The following is an 18,400-nucleotide window of genomic DNA, read 5'->3' on the forward strand; positions in this document are numbered from 1 at the left end:
TCAAGTGCAAGGAAAGGGTTAAATTTCTTCCACAAGTGTTGGCAAAATCTGTAGAAAAAAGAGGAACAGCCTTTATTGAAGAAAGTTACAGGATATACAGTCATTGAGAGGAAGGCTTTCACAGGCGTAGAAGGGGTTGCTCCTCCTTCCACTGTAACACAGACTAGTACAGAGACAAGAGTCATTCCCAGACATTAGCACAACAGCAGATGCAGCCAAGATGTATCTCAGATGGTGAGTGATCATTCTTATTTTTCTTTGAAAGGCAATTAAGAGTTAAGTTACCTCAGCAGCAGACTGACGGTGAGGATGGTGCTCTGTTTTCTGTCCTTTCTGTTCAAGAATGCTAATATGTTAAGGGTATAGTTATGCACAATTCAAGAGCAGGAACACCTGGGATAAAAAACAATCTATGCTGTGAAAAATCAGATGAAGTCCTAGAAGCCATTCTCCCCATCTGAGAGCAACCACTCTAGGTTGATCCTATAGCTCCAAGGCTGGGGATCTTTTAAAACATATTTCTACCAAGACACTTGACTGCCACTCAAAGTTAAGAATTATTTGAGATACCAAAAAGTTTACTGGATATTGGGGGTTTTTGAAGTGATTGATTTTGTTTTTTAAACTTTTTTTTCAAATACTTTAATGTTGCACTTGTTGATTTTAAGAATCAGAAAAAAATTATACACATCTGTATAAGCATTACAAAGGCTAGAGAGTAAATTTTGTATACACAAAAGATTGGTCAGGTTGGCCTGGGGGCAGAGGAATGAGATAGAGAAGGTAGAAGGAGAGAGGCCAAGGGAAAGGAAAAGGAAGATGAGGTGTAAGAAGAAAATGCAGAATGTAGTAAATGAGTCACAAACAGGCCATGAGAGATTCTGAGGAGAGTTAGGTGGAAGAAAGAAGTAAAGTACTAATTCAATTAGCTTCCCAGGATTGAACAAACATGATGTACATAACGTTATTCATATTATGTCACTGGATTTTAATCTTCACAATGACTCTCGGAGAGATAATCCCATTCTGTTTTATAGATAAGATCACGGTGGTTTAAAGAACCTAAATAACTTGGTAGGGTCACACTGCTCATAAGGAGTGAAGCTACAATCTTTCTTGCTGCTTTACTCTGTACCACAAGGTTTCTCGCTGCGTGGCACACCTCCATAGCTATGACTTAATAGAAGCAGTCACATCCACCCTCCTCTTAGATAGGGGCAGGCAGGATCAGTTATTATTTATTACTCTTCTTTGAAAATCTACATAACCCTCATCTATGCAGTGCTTACTGATTAGGGAAACAGCTATGCTGATTTTATTTCAGAAGATTAGAATTTAATTTCCAAGTAAAGAGTCATTTTCCTTTCAGTAGAGTTTTGAAATATTACACATGTATGAAAAAATTCAGAATTTATCATTTTTGTGGAACTATAGAAGTGACACCATTAATTATGTTAACATTGCCTAACATCTTTAGAAACAGGCCACTGTCTATATTGTTCTTAAGATTCACTCTTTCACAGTGCCTGAAATTTGATAATGAGCAGAAAATTTTAAAATATAAATGACCAATAAATAATGTTTAATCTCATCAGAAATAAAAGAAATGCTAATTAAAACAGTGAAATATTATTTTTCTTTATCAAAATGGCAGATTTCTTTTTAAAAAGTAGAATGTTTCTAAGGAGGGAAGAACATCTATACCCTTATTACTTGCTAATGGTAATATAATCTTTCTGGGCAAAAATTTGGTGTTACAAATCAAAAGCCTTTAAAAGTGTATATGCTCTTTAACCAAGAAGTTCAACTTTTAGAAATTTCTTGTAAAGACATAATCATATATTTGTAAAATTTTAGAGACACAAATATTTTTCTTATTGTTTCTGATAGTGAAAATCTTTGCAACAACTTAAATGTCTTAAAATAGGTAATTGGTTAATTATGGAACATCCATAATGGAATATCATGAAATCATTAAAAATTCTATTGTAGAACAATTTTAATGTCTTTAGCTAAAGAAAAAAAAGCAGAATATACAGTGCTACTACTTTTATACATGAAACCTGTACACACACAATGTTAATCAGAAATACAGATGATTTTTATTTTCTACGTTATACTTTTGAACTTGGATTACATCTGCAGGCAGAAAAATAAAACTAGATAATTACAAAAAGGAAATCAATATTTGGCTTCTCTCAGAAAAGCAGATAACTGTCTAGTACTATGTGATAACTCATAATTTGTGGAATTCCACTTTTAGAGTTCTGGCCCTTTGTGTTTAATTTTTTCTTCTCTTGACTCCTCTTCAGAATATACTCACTAGATACTAATAGGCCTGTTTTCATAGAATGTTCTATGTGGAAAGATCAGAGCACTCACTTCCATATTTTACAGCTGTGATGCCATGGCTCTAGAGAGAGCTGCATATTGGGAGGAAGAAGAGAGCAGTGGTTAAGTGGCCATGCTTTGGAACCAGAGTGCTGATGCTGGAATCCTAGCTTCTCCTGCTTTTTGTCTGTGTGACCTTGGGCAAGTTGCTTAAAATTGATCCTCAGTTAAGAAACTGTACAATGAGGTCACAAGTCCTAAGGTGGTTGTGAGAGATAACCCATGTAAAGTGCTTAGAATCTTGCTCTGATAAGTAATCAGTAATTATCATTAGTTGTTTTACTATTAGGATTAATAGAGGGGAAGTGATTCATCCGAGATTACACAATTACTTGATGCCAGTGCTAGGACTAGAATTCAGGAAGTTTTTTTTTTTTCCCAACAGAAGTGTGTAATACCCTCTGAATCTGTTAAGACAGGCTGGCCCCCAGTGATGTTGACCAGAAATAGACAGAGTCTGAGGACAAGGCCAACCACTTCCAGGGAGTGACTCTGATCACAATGAGAAGCCAAGTACTGGAAAGGAAGAGAAGCTAAGAAAGCAGAGAGTCAGTTTAGGTGCAGGGGTGAAGCCTGGATAAGAGATGGTGCAGAAGGGATGGCTCAGAGATCTGCTGAGGCTTTTACAGACCACTAGCTATGGATTTCATGAGAGGGTCAACATGGTTTAAAGACCCAAGGTCTGGGTGATTAAATAGACAGATGGGGGAACTGCAAGTATAGCTGTGAGAAGATGCCTGACAGATAGTAATAACAGAAAATGAGGTAGAAACTAGGAGGGGCCAGACCATCCAGAGCCTGGGCATCCAGCTGTGATTATCATAAAGTTGCAGCCTAAGTTTGAAGACTAATAAACAAGCAGAGATCTGATAAAGTTGCTTTAAAAGATTCTTCTGGCAGCAGAGTGCAGGACTGATTCTGGTGACAAGGAATTCGTTTAGGAAATTATTGGAATAATCCAAGGAGAGGTGTTGAGGACATGAAACCAGGGCAGTTATTGGGGATTAAGAAAGGAAAGGATACATTTAGAAGATACTTAAGCACAAGGATTGACAGGATTTGGTTTCTGAAAGATGTGGAGCTTGGAAGGAGAAATCTAAGCACACAGTGCATCCTTCATAAAATGAAGGATATAGGAAGTGGATTGGATTTGAGCCAGGGGACAGAGAGGACTAAAGGTGAGTTCATTTTTGAACATGCAGCATTTGAGATCCTGTGGAGCTGCTGGATGGTGATGCCCAAGTAGTCAAGTGAATGTACAGGTCCAAAGCTCAAAAAAGAGGTATAGACTGGAATAGATATTGGCAGTATTCAGCATCAGTACCGCTAAAAGCTGAAATTCTCATTGTGGGTATGATCACTGGGGAGAGAGGATTATGGAGTGAGAAGAAGCCAAGGATGGAACCTGGAAAACCTTGACGTTTAAGGAAGGAGATGAAGATGAAGAGTCCACAATAGACATCACAGAGGAACTAGAGAGATGGAGCAAAGCAGGAGAAAAGTGATGTCATAGAAACCAAGGGAAGAGATAGGTGCAAGCAAGAAAAGGACTTGGCCAGGGGAAGACAAACTGTTTTACCAAACTTTTACAATGAACACATGAGATACAACAGAAAACAATTAGTCTAAGGACTAAGTGTTAATGGTTGAACTGTGTCCCGCCAAAATCGATATGTTGCAATCTTAACCTCAGTACCTCAGAATGTGGCTGTATTTGGAGATAGAATCTTTACAGTGACTCTCAAGTCAAAATGAGGTCACTAGTGGGCCCTAATCGAAGATGATAGGTGTGCTGGTGAAGAAAACTTAGAGAAACATGCATAGAGAGAGAAGACACTGTGAAGAGCCTTGGAGAAGACCATTCACAAGCCAAGGAGAGAGGCCTGGAACAGAGCCATCCCTCGCAGCCCTCAGAAGGAACAAGAGCTGCTGACACCTTCATTTAGGACTTCTGGCTTCCAGAACTGTGACACAAAAAACTTCTGTTGTTTAAGCCGCAGTTCATGGTACTTTGTTACTATAACCCTAGCAAACTAATACACTCGGTGAGTGTGTATAATATCTTGGTGAGAAAAGTGCATGCAGCCAGAGAAAAAAACTGGGCCTAAGTGTTTAGGGGAGGGAAGAAAAAGCATTATGTCACTGAAGCTAAGAGAAGGAAAATATTTCACAAAGCAGAGGGTGGTCACAGTGTCAAATTCTGCAGAAAGGTAAAGTAGGAAGATGGAAAATATCAGTCCAGAGGCCTTTGGTGACCTCTGCAGAGATCTCCCGGATGAGTAGAGGGAGCAAATCATAGCGAGCTGAGAATACAGAGGCAGTACATGAAGCATTCCTGCAAACATCTGGCGATGACAGATCTCTCTGGACCTAACTCACCTCTGCTGTCCACAACAGCTACACGGAAACAACCTAGAGTCCAGTCAGCCAGACCTGGAGTTTTCCCTCCTCTAATTGCTAAACCCGGTGTGTGTGTGTGTGTGTGTGTGTGTGTGTGTGTGTGTGTATGTGTGTGTGCAGATAGTGTTTTTTTCCTACCAAACTGGTTTGGGGAGGTTTTCAGGGAGAAAAGAATTTCTGAGGCTATCATTTTACAAATTAGATTTTTAGAACTGACACAGGTTCCATTCTGTTTTGTAAAGCTGTAAAGAAGTTGTTATTTGAGACTTCTCAGAGATGAAGACTGTGGTGAATCTGGTGATGTAATAAAGAAGAAAACAAATGCAAGTGGAATTTTGGGGCTCACTCATAATTTAAACAGAAAAATGTAGTAGAATTAGAATAAATAAGTATTGAAGCATTTTCTTAGAAAGTTTTGAAGTCAAAATAAGTCTAAAATTTGCTTTCTGTAGTCTCAGGGATATTATCTGCCAAACAATCCAAATGTCACAGTTTTATATTATAGGAGATCAAATTAATCCACTTTGACTATACTAAAAGATCTAATAAAAATAAAAAGGAATGAATAGTTAGTTAAGTAAACCAATTAGTCAATATCAACCAGAAACTAACCATGGGATAAAACATGAAAAAATAACTACCCAAAAGATAAACCTAGATCATCATCCTCGTCTTACAACTCTTTTCAGCCAAGAGAACAATAAATTTTTATCCAGAACCTGATCATTTTAAGGAACTGTGTAGAATAGCGTAAATAGGAAGAGTGACCAACAATTATAAAATGACAAAAGCAATGCAATGTAGTTAGTAATTAAGCAATGCTTAAAAATAAATGTAAATGACAAAAAAATGGTCCTTTTCACTAGGTATTAAGGAAATGCCAATTCAAGATCCAATGAAATATTTTCATTTATCAAATTAAATAGTAAACAGACAATTCAAAAATGGGCAAAAGATATACAGAGACATTTTCTCAAAGAAGATATATACAGATGACAAGTAAGCACATGAAAGGATGTTCAACATCATTAGCTATTATGAGAATGAAAATTAAACCCACAGTGAGCTATCACTACACACCTGTTAGAATGGCTAGAAAAAATAATGCTAACATCAAATGCTTGCAGAAAGCAGACAAACTGGATCACTCATATTTTGCTGTTGGGTGTGTAAAATGGTATAGCCACTCTGGAAAACAGTTTGACAGTTTCTTACAAAACTAAACATATACTTATCATATGACCCAGCAGTTGCAGTCTTGGACACTTATTTCAGAGAAATGAAAAACCTATGTTCACACGAAAACCAAAACATGAATATTCATACCAGATTTATTCATAATATTCAAAAACAGAGGGAAAAATGTCCTTCATTAAGTGAATGGTTAAACAAACTGTGGTACATATATACTGTGGAATAATATTCAGCAATAAAAGGAAAGAACTATTGATATACACAAGAACTTGGATGAATCTCCAGAGAATTAAGCTAAGTGAAAATGCCAATCCCAAAATGTTACATATCATATGATTCCATTTATATGTCATTCTTGACGTAACATAAAGACAAGAAAGCAGATCGATGGTTTAACCATGGGTCGTGGAGAAAGGAGGAGGTATGTAGCTGCCTAGAGTTAGCACAAGGGAACTTTGTGGTGATGGAATATTTCCTCACCGTTACATGAATTCACGCATGTGATAAAATTGCATAGAACTACACACACACACACACACACACACACACAGATGAATGCACATAAAACTGGTCAGATCTAAATAAGCTCTGTGAATTATACCAATGTCCATCTCCTGGTTTTAACTGTTGTACCACAATAATACAAGACGTTACTGTTGGGAGAAAGTGGGTGAAGGGTACACAAGACCTCCTTACACATTTTTTCTACTTTTTTTGCCTCTTAAATTATTTCAAAATAAAGCATTTAAAAATTAATTTAAAGATACAACTCAACACCCAAAAAACAAATAATCCAATTAACAAATGGGCAGATCACATGAACAGACATTTCTCCAAGGACATACAAATAACCAATAGATGCATGAAAAGATGCTCAACATCACTCTTTATCAAGGAAAGGCAAATCAAAACTACAATGAGATATCACCTCATATCTATCAGAATTGCTACAATCAAAAACACAAGAAACAAGTTGTTAGCAAAAATGCGGAGACAAAGGAACCTTTGTGCACTGTGTAGTGGGAATGCAAACTGGTACAGCCACTGTGGGAAACAGTATGGAGGTTCCTCAAAAAGTTAAAAATAGAACCTTTCTATGATCCAGTAATTGCACTCCTTAGGGTATTTACCTCCAAAATACAAAAACACTAATTCAAAAGGATACATGCAACCTTATATTTATTGCAGCATTATTTGTAACGGAAGCAGCTGAACACAAACACACATACACAGACACAATGTAATATTACTCAACCATAAATAAGAATTAAATCTTGCCATTTGCAAGAACATGGATGGAGCTAGAGAGTAGAATGCTAAGCGAAGTAAATCAGAAAAAGACAAATACCATATAATTTCATTTTACATGAAATTGAAGAAAAACACAAATGAGTAGAGGGAAAAAAGAGAGAGAGACAAACCAAGAAACAGATTCTTTTTTTTTTTTTAAGATTTTATTTATTTATTCATGAGAGACACAGAGAGAGAGAGAGAGAGAGAGAGAGAGGCAGAGACACAGGCAGAGGGAGAAGCAGGCTCCACGCAGGGAGCCCAATGTGGGACTCAATCCTGGGACTCCAGGATCAGGCCCTGGGCCAAAGACAGGCGCTAAACCGCTGAGCCACCCAGGCATCCCACAAGGAACAGATTCTTAATTACAGAGAATAAGCTGATGGTTACAGAGAGGAGACAGAAGGGGGGATGAGTGAAACAGGGATGGGAATTAAACAGTACACTTACACTTATCATGATGAGCACTAAGTAATGTATAGAATTGTTGAATCACTATATTGTATACTTGAACTAATAGAGCATGTATGTTAACAATACTTGAATTAAAATTAAAAACAATTTAAAAAGGCAATTTAAAGAAACCCAAAATGTTCATCTTCACTAAATATTAAAGAAATGCCAATGTAAACACCAATGAGGTATTTTTAGTTATCAATGAACAATTTATATTTTGTAGGGGTGGATATAATAATGTTAGTGAGGTGGCTCAGTTGGTTAAGTGTTGACTCTTGATTTTGGCTCAGGGCATGATCTCAGGGTCATGAGATCAAGCCCTGCATCGGGCTCCACACCTAGGATTCTCTCTCTCCCTCTGCCCTTTTCCTGTTCACTCTCTCTTTCTCTCTAAAATAATAATAATAATAATAATAATAATAATAATAATGTACAAGAAGAATGGTATTTTAGATACTATTGATTGTGGGATTATGAATGCCTATAACTTTTCTGGAAAGCAATTTGTCAACTATAAGAAGCTTAAAAATTCTTAAAAACACTCATTCTGGCCAACTGCCTATTTCTCTGTTCTTAGTAATTTTTTCAGTTCATACAGCATCTGTTCTAGGCCTTTGGCTACACATTAGAAATATGCCAGAATGAGTAACATGATTTCTGAAGGTAAATATATCAAATATGATGATTAAAAAAAATAACAGTGAAGTTTGCAAGGTTCCACAGAAGAACGAGGGTAGCTGCTTTCCATTTCTCTGTAGGCAGTATGTCTTGGATCAATGCCAGAGCTTTGAATAAGTCCAGCAGGTGTCAAATAATAAGTAGTTAATAAGTAGTTCTGTGTTTACCAGCAGCGTTACCTTGCAGAAGCTACTGGGCCCCCTGAAATTCGGTGCCTTCATCTGTAAAATGTGGTTATGAGTACTTACCAATGCCATGAGGCTTATGGGAGTTCATAGTGTATTTGAAGTCTTGTGGAAATAAAATATTTTAGTCTTCACATTCTTTTCTTTAAACCTATTATTTTCTATATTTTAAATTGTGTTAAATTTCCTTAGCTCTGCCTTTTCTGATTCAGTTTTAGCAAATGGATTCTTATTTAAATTCAGAAGTCACGATAGTAAACCTCTAATTATAGATAAGAGAAGAACAGGCTCAATGCAGGTGAATAAGGTGAGAGCCAAGCAACAAAGCCACATAAAGCATATTTTATGTAAGGTATGATGCCAAAAACGTTAAAATAAAATCCTGTCCTATAATTGGTAATTATGTATGTCTTCATGAAGCTATGAAAACCCCTGTTTTAGCCTTCTGGACTTCAAATACGTTACGCCTGCTAATGTCTGCTCTTATAAAGACTTGTTTGCTTTATTAGTCATTGTGGGTAACATATTCAAATTTGCACTTCTAAATCTAGAAGATATATAAACTACCACTTTTGTTTATTATAAAAAGGATTATTCCTCTTCTGTAATAATTTCACCTTTAAGAATATAGGTAAATAATAAGAAACATGGAAAAGATTTGTGTACAAAAATGTTTATTATAGCATTATTTAATGTAATGAAAAATAAGAATCAACCTAAATTTTTCATAGTAGGTGAATGGTTAAGTAAATTAAAAATGAAGCTGTTGATGACTTGTGTGTATCTGTGTATGTGTTGATGACTTTTTAATGACCGAAGAAGACATAAGCCTATGGAATTATAAGGAAAAGAATGCATAGAAATAACATAGCAAGCAAGTCTGTCAAAATAGTCACAGTGGTTACCTCTAGATTGATGAGATTACAGAAATAGGGCTTTTTCTTTAAAATTGCTAAATCTACAGTGAACTTATATTACTCTGCTAAGCAGGATGAAATCAAGTTAAAAAAAAGCAATTTAATGGTGAGAGACAGTGTCTAAATCAGGAGTGGCAAAGAATACCTACAGAGGCCCTCAGATAAGAGAAGTGCGATAGAGGCCTATAGTTCATTATACCCACATGGCACATGAATGGTGGAGACTTCATTACATAAGCAGATGAGCACCATGTTGAGCAATGCTGCTGGTCACCACTCTGTTGTTTTGTGTGCAGGAGTGTGGTCCAGTACAACCTAATCTAATTTTTTGAGAGAAGTAAGAAAGATAACCTTAAAAAAAAAAAAAAAAAAAAAAAAAAAAAAGATAGCCTTAAAGGTGAAATGTCCTGATTTTTATGTAATGCCTCAATGTCTGGAGGGTCTGGCTTGGCTCAGGCCACCAGTTTTGAACTCTGACCTCTGTTAGTACAACAGAAGTTCAGAGGAGAGTGAGATCACTGTAAATGGAGGGGTTTAAGAAGGGGCTATAGTAAAAAAAAATAAAAAAAAAAAAGAAGGGGCTATAGTGAATCAGCGCTAGAAAAGAGGGATCTGGGACTATTTGCTTATTCACTTATTCAATAAAATTTTATTTAGTGTTGAGAAAATGAAGATCAATCAGATAAAGATCCTATTTAGCAGCTACTAAGGGAGAAGGTTTCACCATAGCTAACATTTCTTACCACATGCAGGCATTATGGCATACTATATCACATTATATATTATTTCATTTAATCCTTACAACTCCAGGAGGTAGATAATATTATTATCCCCCATTTTCCACAAGTGAAAACTGAATTTTAGAGATGTTAAATAACTTGACCAGGTCACAGAGCTGATACAGAGCCAGGATTCCAGACTGCAACCTAATTCTAGACCAAACCTCTGAACAAACATTATAAGAGCATATATTATGGGAGATCAAGGGAGAATGAGATTACTCTTAGCAGCAAGACTGATTTGTGGGTGGAAAGATTTGTGCTCAGAGACAGCTATGTCGTGTCATGGTCTGAAACAAGCTCTAGCAACCAAATGATAAAGATAAGAACTAGGAAGCAATAGGTCTGGGATAGAGGTTGAAAATTAAAAGTTGGTAGGCCAAAAATGGTACATACATAGACTGTAATCTTTAAAGATTAAAAAAAAACCCCTTAAATTATAATTAGTTACCAATACTTTAAAAATCTGGAGAATTCACATAAAACAGAATACCCGGTAACACTGGGCCCACATTCCCAACTGGTGAATCTAGAAAAGGTTGCTCAACTTCCAGTGGGGTTCTCCTTTTCCTAAGTGGCCTATTTTGCTCATTTATTTTCATTACCTGCCAGGACACTGCAGGCACTTGAGTCTAAAACCCCTGGCTACACAGTGAGGCATCAGCAGGTGGGAAAGCATAACCAAATGGAATAAGACAGACAAGAGCTGGGAGCTGCAGAAGCTAGGAATTTTGGAAAGATGGATCCAGCAAGACACTTCCCCCAGGGCGCTGGATCCTAAGGCTGAGAGAGCATTTACCTCTTCCTTTCTTTTTTTTTTCTTTTTAAAGATTTATTTATTCATTCATGATAGACATAGAGAGAGAGAGAGGCAGAGACACAGGAGGGGGGAGAAGCAGGCTCCATGCCGGGAGCCTGATGTGGGACTCGATCCCGGGACTCCAGGATCACGCCCTGGACCAAAGGCAGGTGCTAAACCGCTGAGCCACCCAGGGATCCCCTACCTCTTCCTTTCTGATTGGGCTGGAGCTGGTCCCAAGATCTTTGCTTGGGGGCTAGAAGGAAGTGGATTAGTAAAGACAGAGGGAAGCTTGTCTGAGGGCTCAGTGGAGTAGGTGGAAACTTGAAGGACACGAAGAATTTAGACAGCAGGAAGCAGAAAAGTTAATAGACCCATGCAGTGGCTCACCCAAGTTTCTGTTTTCAAGAGAATTCTCTGGCTGGTTAAGTGTTTAGTTGCCAGGAAAAGAAGTCAGAAAAAAAGGAAAACAAACACAAACTCAGTTTCTTTCACACCTCTAGTTGTGTTTTCACACCTACAGGCAGAGTGATCCTTCTTAGGTATCGATCTGAGGGTCTCATTTAGTTCTGAGGGATCTTAGGAAAAACATTTCCTTGGATTAAAGGAACTTTGGGCAAGTTATTTACTTCTCTAAGCCTATTTCTTCATCTGTTAGAAGATTTAATAGTTTCCAATTTTCAGAGGGTAAGGATTAAGTGAGTGAATGGAGGAATATGAAATGCATGGCTGGAAGGAAGAAGTGATTGCTGGGATGAGCAGGGATGGGGCTGGGAACCTTACATAGGTGTTGTCCCTGAATCTTTACAATAACCATATAAATTAGGTATTATTTTCCCCATTGAAAAAAAATGAGGAAATTGAGGTTTAGAGAGGTTTGGTAACTTACTCAAGGTTGCATAATTAGTAAAAGGTAGAGTGGAGAGATTTACTTAAAAAGAGCCAAACCACACCAAAAAAGTACACTGACATCTGTGTGACATTCTAATGATAGTCATATAGCATTATCAGTGAGAAATTAAAACCGATTCAGTTCTATACCCTGCTAAAACCTTGAGATCACCAGCTGTGTGTCCCTAGGCAAGTGGCCTAACTTCCCTGAAACTCAATTTCCTCATCTGTAAAACTTTCTACATTTATTATATTAAACTAAATGTAGTGATGCACTTAAAGTACTACCTACTTATAAGTGATCGATGAACAGGTATTAAGTTTAATAATGTTTACTGGACCTGCACTAAGTATCAGGAATGCAAAAGGAATTAAACATGTTCCCTGCCCTTGTGGAAGTCAGGACAGGACATCCATATGAGCAGTGAAGTTTTAACACAAGGAGGAAACCCTTAAAATGAAAGAATAAATGATGTGACTTGGGAGGGAGAAAGATACAAATATGGTGAAAAAGGAGAGAAGGATGGCAGGCAAGGTTCAACTGTGAACTGTGGAGTGATCTGGATCTCAAAGGAGCAGAGGAGTTTTGCATATAGAAAAGTCAGGAAAGGCATGCCAGGCGGAAGGAATAGGTTGTGCAAAGGCAAAATACACAAAAAGTCCTGAAAGGTCAAGGAGGGTCAAGGGACAGTGAAACAGTTCAAGTGGGACCAGAAGGTAGGTTATATGGGTTGACTGATGAAAGCAGAAGAGAAAAGTTGGATTCAGGCTGTGAAGGGCATTGTGTGTTTTCCTAAGAAGTATGGAAAGGGAGCAAGTCTTCAAAACAAGGAAGTTTCGTAATCAGATTGCTCTCGGTGAACAGTAATGATAGGGTAAAGGATAGTGAAAGGCAAACAGGCAGGATGCTGTTGCTGTCATCCAGACAAGAGGTGATAGAGACCCCAAAACTGGCCACCAATGAATGGGTGGCGGTGAGGAAGAGGAAGTGAAGGATGATATAAGCACAATGTGTGAAATCCAAGGTATGAAAATGGCTTGCTCCCTTATTTACCACAGTCATCCCAAAGGACCAAAACAAAGACACAGAAAACCTCTTGTAAAAATAATCTCCTTTGTTTGTATGCAAATAGGCCATGCACAGTGAAAATGGAACTCAAGTATGATGACAAATACAATATTTTGTCTCCAATACTTGAATCGCGAAGATCGGTTTACCAGTGCAGTCCCTTCTTAAGAATTCCAATGTCTTCACATCAAAATTGCAGACAACCAGTGCGAGGCTTTTTTTTGAGATTTCTTTCCCTCTTAAACCAGATGTGAGGAAAGCTATTTAAGGCGGTTTTCAAAAGAGGCCACCCTTTTCTCACGTGGCTAGAGAGTAGGAAGAGTGACATCTGTTTTATTGGAAAATTTCTTCCAAGTAGCCACATGCCTATGGGGTGGTGGACCTTTAGAATCTTCCAGATAAAAGCATGTGAAGGGAACTGCAAAATTACATCTCAATGGTTCTGCACCATCAACTTCAAAATTGCAAATCCAAGTTGATAAATACATGTTGTAAGGGTTCCCAGAAGTCTCAAGTACATTGCTTTTGGTTACAGAGATGCCACGGGGAAGTGAGCCTTTGAGTGTGCTATGCCCACTCCCTTAACCCTGTTGTGAAATGGAAGCTTTAAAAACTCCAGTGGTGTTTTGTTTTGTTTTAACAAGCTTAGTCATACTGGCTGTATTCTATATGCCCCAATCTATTTTATTTTACTTTGTAGAGTACATTTTATTTATGCTCTTATATAAATATTTTGCATAAAAAGGTGCTTTCGCAGATCATGCTTCCCTAAATTTGAAATATGCTGCCATTTGCTAAAATGTGTTAGTTTTGTTATGTATTATATTCTCTCCTCAGCACAAATAGGAAAAAGCATATGGACTTAACTCTTCAAGCCACTTTTACATTTAGCATATTACCTCATTTTATTTCTTCTAACTAAGATTTAAAGGAAATGGCAAATGTCAGATGCTTTGTGAAAGAAATGACAGTTTCTCAGAATGTGTAAGTGCATACCCTTAAGCAAATGGGCCACTTTAAATTCAGAAATCACAATCTTCTGAATTTAGGTTTAATGTTCCCAGTTAACACTAAAGATTGATAAAGTGCTATGTTTGGAATCATGTATTTACTTTGTTGAATTCTGAAAAGTACCATCACTGATGTTGGTAGTTTATTGGTATTTTTTTTTTTTTTTTTTTTATGATAGTCACAGAGAGAGAGAGAGGCAGAGACACAGGCAGAGGGAGAAGTAGGCTCCATGCACCGGGAGCCCGATGTGGGATTCGATCCCGGGTCTCCAGGATCGCGCCCTGGGCCAAAGGCAGGCGCCAAACCGCTGCGCCACCCAGGGATCCCTGGTATCAATTTTTTAAGCTTTGTATATGTTTCATTCATCTTGGAAAGATTTTACATAGTTTCGTTATTTGTTAACTAGTAATATCTTTTGGGTAAACTCTCAGAAGTCCCAAGATTCTAAGATTATATTGTAAATATTACTAGATAGCTAGGATATAGAATTATTAAAATAGAAATTAAGTATCACTTTAGTCTACCCTTCTCTTGACCGAGTTTTCTACTGTGCCACCCATGACTAACGGTCATGCAGACACAACAACCATTTAAAATATGAACTGAAGGAGAACCAATATTTCTTAGAAAAGCCTATTCCCTTTTCTTAATTATGACCGATACAGATACAACCTAGTTAGAATCTATCACATGCTATTAGGAAGTTATTGCATCATTAGGACGTCCTACATAACTAAAGTTGTTGATCTTGAAAATCACTTGGTGGCAGGTCCCTCGACATTACTAATTGGTATAGGTCTCCTGCACTCACCTGCAGAATCTTGCAGAGCAGGGACCCTCTGCTTTTGTTCATCTTATATCCTAGGACCAGCCCAAGACCTACTCAATTAAGGCTGGTGAAGCATTTATTGAATGGCTGAAGGCAAATTAAAAAGTAGAAATTCCAAGTGGCGCTAATCAGTGGCTTATTATTGGAAAATGGGAAATATTGTTAAGATACAAAAGATGGGTAGAAACAAAGGTAAAGGATAAAATATGTGTATTTGTTTGTCACTAGAGTCCATAGTTATTACCAGTTCCCATGGACACCCTAGAGCGACCCCTGAAGCTGTGCCTAGTTCCTTTTATGACATGTTTGTATGCACAGCAGGCAGACACGGGGGCAGGGTTGCTCTGCAGGTGGTCTTGTTGATATACTTGTGATCTCTAGTGTCCTGGGGTTGAGTTGTGAGTCCCTCAATTCCCCAAGCTGTAGTCCTTTCTGGCCTGGCCTTGTTTCCTGATCTGTGGTCCAGTTCCCCATTGCCCCCTCGGGCGTATCTCCCAGTGCTGGGCCTGGTTCCATAGGGAGAAACAGTTGAAGTGCCTCCACCCACCACACTGTAGATACCATAATTCCAGGAACTCCCAATTCTGCGTGTGCCACAGCACACCCCCACCCCACTCAGCCGTGTCTCCACCAGACAACTGACCATTTTCAGACCCTGGGTTTGGGATGGCTGGCTCCTTACCTGCCAGGGTTGCCATCTTAGCCTGAGCTCTATGCCATGTTTCATCTTCCACCCTTGCCCATACTGCTAAAGTAGCGGTTCATCTAAAGGCCACATCCAGCCCAGGTACAGCAGTACTTCTTTTTCTAAAACCTGTACATCCTGACACTTGCCGTTTGACAATTTTTCCTTACCCTACCTTTTACTAGATGCTAATGTAATCTTCAGTCCAAATACATGTATACTGTTGCTGAAGTTTGGGTATGTTTTATTAAGCCACCATTCGGTTTTGAGAGATTCTTGACAGCCAAGAATCTTTTGCATTCGTTTGATAGAATCTTGTAAATAACTGTTGGTGTCCTTTGCCTCTGTGTCTTCTCCTCAGAAGACGTCTAGGCAAAAGTATGTCACTAGGTCCTAGTTTCTGTGCTCAGAAGTTGATCGAATATAACTTAAGAAACAATACATGTTCCCTCTTTCTTAGCACGCATGAATGATGGGTGTGAATTTGCATCATGAGAAAGTGAATAAAATAAGACACCCCGGGCAGCAGAGACACCACCCCAGGACTAGAGAGGAGCCTGCGCTAGAGGTTGTAAGAATGAGGGTCTCTCCCTACCTTGGTGACCCTCTTATAGGATATAAATACGGAGGCTGCAAAACTTTGGCTCAGACAAAGAAAAAGACTCAACCTTCAATACTTAACCATTTAAGATTGCTTTTAAATGTACGTCAATGCTGTATCTCCCACTCAAAGAAAAAAGAAACTTACTGCGTTTCTAAGAATGTTCCTCCAGAAACATGGAACTGAAAGCTATTTTTTATTGATCTGGGCCTTAGAACACAATGGGACTTTTTAACGTACTTAAGGAACTGACATAAAAACCTATAATTCTGCACAAGAAAGATGCAGAAAATATCAAAATAAAGGGCAGAAATACTAAAGTACAGATGTTTTGCAGCAATATTTTATGCATGGTGTTTGATCACAAGTGGGCAACGTGGAGAAGTGAACCTCTGGACTGTGAAATTGATGCTAATTTTCTTACCCACTAGTGTAGAAGCTCTCTAAAATGTCATGTCATTAACTTAGCTGCTTTACCAGGAATCAGTGCATGTGGTTAGTGTGTGTGTGTGTGTGTTTAATCAATTAGGCTTCTTTTTTTTTTTTTTTTAACAGTTTTAGACTTACAGAAAAATTGGGCAGATGGTACAGAGAATTCCCATATACCCTCTCCCCGGCACACAGTTGCCCCTATTATGATCGTGAGTAAGTGTGGTATATTTGCTACAATCAGAGAACCAACATTGTTCATTAAAGCTCATGCTTAACATTTAATTCCCCTCTTTGGGTTCTGCAGTTCTATGGGCTTTGACAAATTTATAACATGTATCCACCATTACAGGATCATAAGGAAAGTTTCACTGCCATGAAAATCCTGTGCTCCTCTATTCACCCCTCCTCACATTTCCTTGCAATCACTACTGATCTTTTTACTCAGTGGTTTTGCCTTTTCCAGAATGTCATCTAATTGGTGGCATACAGTATGTAGCCTTTTGAGGTTGACTTCTTTCATTAAACCATATGCATTTAAAGTTTGTACCTGTCTTTTCATAGCTTGAGACCTCATCTCTATTTATCATTGAATAATATTCCATTGTATGGGTGCACCACACTTTGTCTATCTATTCACTTACTGAAGGGCACGTTAGTCGCTACCGCTGAGCCACCCAGGCGTCCCACTGAGCACCTTTTAATGTGCTTATCTACCATCTGTGTATCTTCTTTGGTAAGGTGCGTGATCAGATCTTTTGTCCGTTTTTAGATCGAGTCATTCATTTTCTTGGTTTTTTTTTTTAATTTTTTTTATTTTCTTGGGTTTTAAGAGTTCTTTATACATTTTGGATGTCAGTCCTTTATCAGGTATCTGTTTTGCAGATGCTTTTTTCCACTTTGTGGCTGTCTCTTCATTCTCTCAGCGGTCAGGGTGTTTATGCCTTCAGGAGGAAGGCTTTTAGAAATACTTTCTCTGGGATCCCTGGGTGGCGCAGCGGTTTGGCGCCTGCCTTTGGCCCGGGGCGTGATCCTGGAGACCCGGGATCGAATCCCACGTCGGGCTCCCGGTGCATGGAGCCTGCTTCTCCCTCTGCCTGTGTCTCTGCCTCTCTCTCTCTCTCTCTCTGTGACTATCATGAATAAATAAATAAAAAAAATCTTTAAAAAAAAAAAAAAAAAAGAAATACTTTCTCTAACAGCAGTAAAAGAAAAAATTCATAGCAAATGTTTTACGCTCTCTCAACTGGTGTCAAGGATCCCTCTCTGTGGACCCAGAAGAGTTCAACTAAAAGAGAAGCGTCAGGCCCTGGGAGCGGTGGCTAGCTATCCTGCACTGTGAGAGTTTACGCAGCAGGGGTAGGAACAAGAACAGAACCTCCCTGAGCTGCATGACTTCTAAACTAAACACCGTTTAGGAACTATGCATAGGGTAGGAATTTCTGTCCGGAAATCCAAGTATGTAAAAGATAATCACTTTCCATATTTCCTTTAACTCGACCTAATCTCACCCGTGATACCCATCCTGCCAGTTGGCTAGGAGATTCCATCTTGATCATACAGGGGTGCCCTTTCCTTCCTCCAGAATTCAGGAAGCTTACTTAATGCCTAGAAATGGGAGAAAGGGCTTAACGTCCCAAGTCTGTCTTGGTTGCCATTGGCAACCTCACTATCTAAACCACGGGAGTCTGTGAAGCCTGGCAGCTCCCGGCCCCCATGTCAGTGGGGGTTACCAACTGAGGCCCATGAGCCAAGCGCACTGCCTCTGTAGGCAAGAGCCATGACTCCCAAAGCTT

The 18,400-nt window shown here is 38.5% G+C and overlaps 1 protein-coding gene across 1 annotated transcript in view; it reads left to right on the top strand.

The window, feature by feature from the left end:
* Positions 1–203: 203 nt before the first annotated feature.
* The window catches only part of CD86 (CD86 molecule), a 62,181-nt gene continuing 43,984 nt past the window's right edge, over positions 204–18,400 (top strand). Inside the window, exon 1 of the mRNA NM_001003146.2 lies at positions 204–234. Within this exon, the coding sequence (NP_001003146.1) occupies positions 221–234 (14 nt within the window). The 5' untranslated portion in view covers positions 204–220. The remainder of the gene's footprint in view (positions 235–18,400) is intronic.

The sequence above is a fragment of the Canis lupus genome, chromosome 33 (genome assembly GCF_011100685.1).
Source record: "Canis lupus familiaris isolate Mischka breed German Shepherd chromosome 33, alternate assembly UU_Cfam_GSD_1.0, whole genome shotgun sequence".
Lineage (NCBI taxonomy): Eukaryota > Metazoa > Chordata > Mammalia > Carnivora > Canidae > Canis > Canis lupus.